Raw genomic sequence first — 3,424 nt, 5'->3', positions numbered from 1 at the left:
AGAATAGTGATCCACTAAGTTGGTTTTATCGGCATGAGAGGTCCTCATCGCAACATGTATTTGGTGTTTGTAAAGACAATGTGAAGTAAGATATTTCACATTTCATGACGTCTATGTGCCTTTTAAACTAATTGTGAATTCCCAAAAATCTCAAAAATTGCAATGACGCCGACGACCAGAGAAATTCACGACCAATGAATTGGGATACATGACCAAATTGGTCCTCTTTGCCAATCTCCCAAATCCCACATTAAATAGATCGAAATTTGGTCTAAAAATAAGCATACCAAGCATAAGCTTGAGCGAATTTTGAAATTTCATGACTTTGATTTCGCTTTTTAAATTTTTTTTTTTGGAATTAACTAGAATTTAGAATTAAACATTTTAATATGTTCAGCATTTTTCTTTATTGCAAATTTTGAAATTTCATGATTTTAATTTCGCTTTTTAATTTTGGAAATGACTAGGGACGGAGGGAGTATAGTTTTAGTACTATTAAATATCCTAACATATTCAACATTTTTCTTTATTGCAAATTTTGAAATTTCATGATTTTAATTTCGTTTTTTAAAATTTTGGAAACGACTATAATTTTAGTACTATTAAACGTCCTAACATATTCAGCATTTTTCTTTATTGTGTCTGATGTAAATGCTCTAATTAATAGTACTACCATAATGTATGGCGTTGAAATCATGAGAAATAATTTAGTTTTAACCTAACAAAAAATGCAAGTGTAAGGAGAAAGGCAAAATTAGCAACAGCTTTTGCCTGGTCCAAACCTGGTATGTAGTTCATCTCAAGTTTATTAGCATCCATGATTAACAACTAAAGTTAACTTCTTCAATTCCTCCACTTTTGCTTTTATCGTGCTAAGATCAATTTCAAAGTCGTTTCTTTACATGAGAATTCCATCTTGGGATTCCCTCTCACTCTCTCACACACACAAGCAAATAAATACACACACTGAACACACACACACCTTTCTTTGTCCTTCTCCACTCTCTGACACACACACACACTGCTCTCTATGAGGCGTAAACTTGATGCCTGGTAGTAGTGCAAGCAAAGCAACCAACCCCACTTTATTTTTACTTCCTCACTGTTAAAATAATAAAGCACAAAATAAATTTTGCTTTTGTTTTTCCTTTTTCCATTACACGGCTCTCTCTGTCCCTCTCAGCCTCTTTTTTGGCTCTCACACCATTACTCCTCCTCCCCTCCTCCTATAAGCTCATGTTTAGTGCTTCATTCCATTCTCAAACCATCCTGAAAATGCAAAGTGCAATCTCCCTCTCTCTTTCTCTCACTACATGAAAGCCTCCTAGGCCTCTTCATCACCCTACAAGCTAAACTCCAATTTGCTTTGCCCTAACAAAACAAACAAACCCTTCTCTCATTTCCATTATTGCATTCAATTGAAGGTATGTGAGTTATACTTGTTGAGCCTCATATAGTATGCAACTTTACATATTTATTTTCCCATTCACTAAACATTTCAACTCTATTCTTTCAGTTATATAAAACTACTACTATTTCAGCCTTTTTCAAGAAACATGTTTACACATGTGTAGAAAGAGAAAGGCAGGTTATTTAATTTTGCTTATTCTTCTCCATCATAGCCCTTTATCCATCCCTAATATAATACTACTACATCTTGTTTTTGGTTTCTCCTCTATCACCCAAATCAATTTGAATCAAGAATTTGTTATTGTGATCAGGGAAGAAAGAGAAAAAGAAAAAAAAAACAGCACATAGGAGATATTGGAAGTCAGCCCACATCACTTTAGAAGGTACAATCATTGTTGTTAGGCCTCTAATTTGTTTGTCCTTTTGGTCTCCAAACAAGTGACACACGCACAAAAAAGGAGTAGAGCAAGTGAGAGAGTGTGTTGAATCATGGAAGTTCCAAGTGAAGAAGGGGAAGAGATGCCTCTCCCACTCAACAGCACATATGGTGGCCAGATGATCCATCACCATCACCACCTTCCTTCCCACAACCACATTATCATCCCTTCCTCCGCAGCCGGAGCCGGTCCCCCCCTCTCCGACGACCTCCCCTTCAAGAAGCCCATCAGGTACTGTTACACCGATACCATGTGAGATATTGTTATATCAGTAGTACTAATTATTATTTTTTATTTATACAGTGGTTTCAGTTCTCTCTTTACACTGATATACTGATTATTATTTTATTTTTTTCAGATATCGCGAGTGTCTGAAGAACCACGCGGCCTCCATGGGCGGCAACGCGACAGACGGATGCGGTGAGTTCATGCCGAGCGGCGACGACGGCTCACTGGAGGCCCTCACCTGCTCCGCCTGCGGCTGCCACCGCAACTTCCACCGCAAGGAATCCGAAGGCGACTCGTGCGACTCGTGCTACCCGAGAATCGGGCGGAAGCTCTTCGTTGCCGACCACCACAAGGGCTACATCGGGTACCACCACCACCACCACGCAGCCGCCGCCGCTGCCAGGCCGCACCAGATGATAATGTCGTACAACATGGCATCAGAGTCGGACGAGCAGGAGGGGATGATGATGGGGAGAGCGCCGCAGATGGTGAAGAAGAGGTTCAGGACGAAATTCAGCCAGGAGCAGAAGGAGAAGATGCTGAATTTCGCAGAGAAAGTTGGGTGGAAGATACAGAAGCAAGAGGAGGGAGTGGTGCAGCAGTTTTGCCAAGAGGTTGGTGTGAAGAGGAGGGTTTTGAAGGTGTGGATGCATAACAACAAGCACACTCTTGCAAAGAAGGCTCTGCAACAATCTGACAATCAAGATCATCAAAGTTTAGGGACTAATTAATTGCTTACTTAATTGATTCACACTCAGAGAGATACTGTTTTTAATTCCTTGCAGAAAGTTATTACTCCACCTTTTGGCTTTTATTTATTTCATCAGTTTTCTTGTTTTGGTATTTGGGAATATATTGGGATCTGTTAGATTTCTACTTTTATGCGTTTTAGGACTAGCTTTTCACAATAATGGCCATCTAATGTAGTTCAATTTTCTTAATCTTTTTGTTTGTAATAATTTTGCTTTTTTTAGCAAAATGTCATACTTAAAGTGCGTTATGGGTGATTTTGAGAAGCATCATTAGGGTGACATTTTGGTCTTGGAATTAATTATGTAAAGAGAATTTGAGATGTGGAACCTACCATTTTAGTTTATGTCAAATCGACCATGTTTTAGGAAATTGTCATCGAATCGCAAATAAGGAATGAGTTGTAATGATTGAGGTTGAGAAGGGTAAATTGGGTATATGGGGGTTGAATATGGTAAATTCATATGGAACATTGTTATTGAACTCTTTAGATCATACTACTATATTATTAGGAATTAAACACCAATGGCTCATTAAAAGTTAATATGTAAATTCATATGGAACATCGTTATTGAACTCTTTAGATCATACTATGTTAT

At 38.3% G+C, this 3,424-nt stretch overlaps 1 protein-coding gene across 3 annotated transcripts; it reads left to right on the top strand.

The window, feature by feature from the left end:
• The first annotated feature begins 1,247 nt into the window (after positions 1-1,247).
• On the top strand, positions 1,248-3,016 carry LOC125218664 (zinc-finger homeodomain protein 4-like). Of its 3 annotated transcripts, XM_048120379.1 has the most exons (4): positions 1,248-1,424; positions 1,517-1,588; positions 1,722-2,078; positions 2,206-3,016. In XM_048120379.1, exons 3-4 carry the CDS (start codon positions 1,900-1,902, stop codon positions 2,804-2,806), a joined length of 780 nt encoding a protein of 259 aa, XP_047976336.1. In that variant the 5' UTR covers positions 1,248-1,424; positions 1,517-1,588; positions 1,722-1,899; the 3' UTR covers positions 2,807-3,016. The 3 variants fall into 3 exon arrangements, with proteins under 3 accessions (XP_047976336.1, XP_047976338.1, XP_047976337.1); XM_048120381.1 differs by lacking the exon at positions 1,517-1,588 and having other exon boundaries at positions 1,850-2,078; XM_048120380.1 differs by lacking the exon at positions 1,517-1,588.
• The last annotated feature ends 408 nt before the right edge of the window (positions 3,017-3,424 follow it).

This window comes from Salvia hispanica, chromosome 4 (assembly GCF_023119035.1).
Source record: "Salvia hispanica cultivar TCC Black 2014 chromosome 4, UniMelb_Shisp_WGS_1.0, whole genome shotgun sequence".
Classification (NCBI taxonomy): domain Eukaryota; kingdom Viridiplantae; phylum Streptophyta; class Magnoliopsida; order Lamiales; family Lamiaceae; genus Salvia; species Salvia hispanica.
Note: the sequence above shows the minus strand (reverse complement) of the source record. Positions and strands in the feature narration are given on the sequence as shown.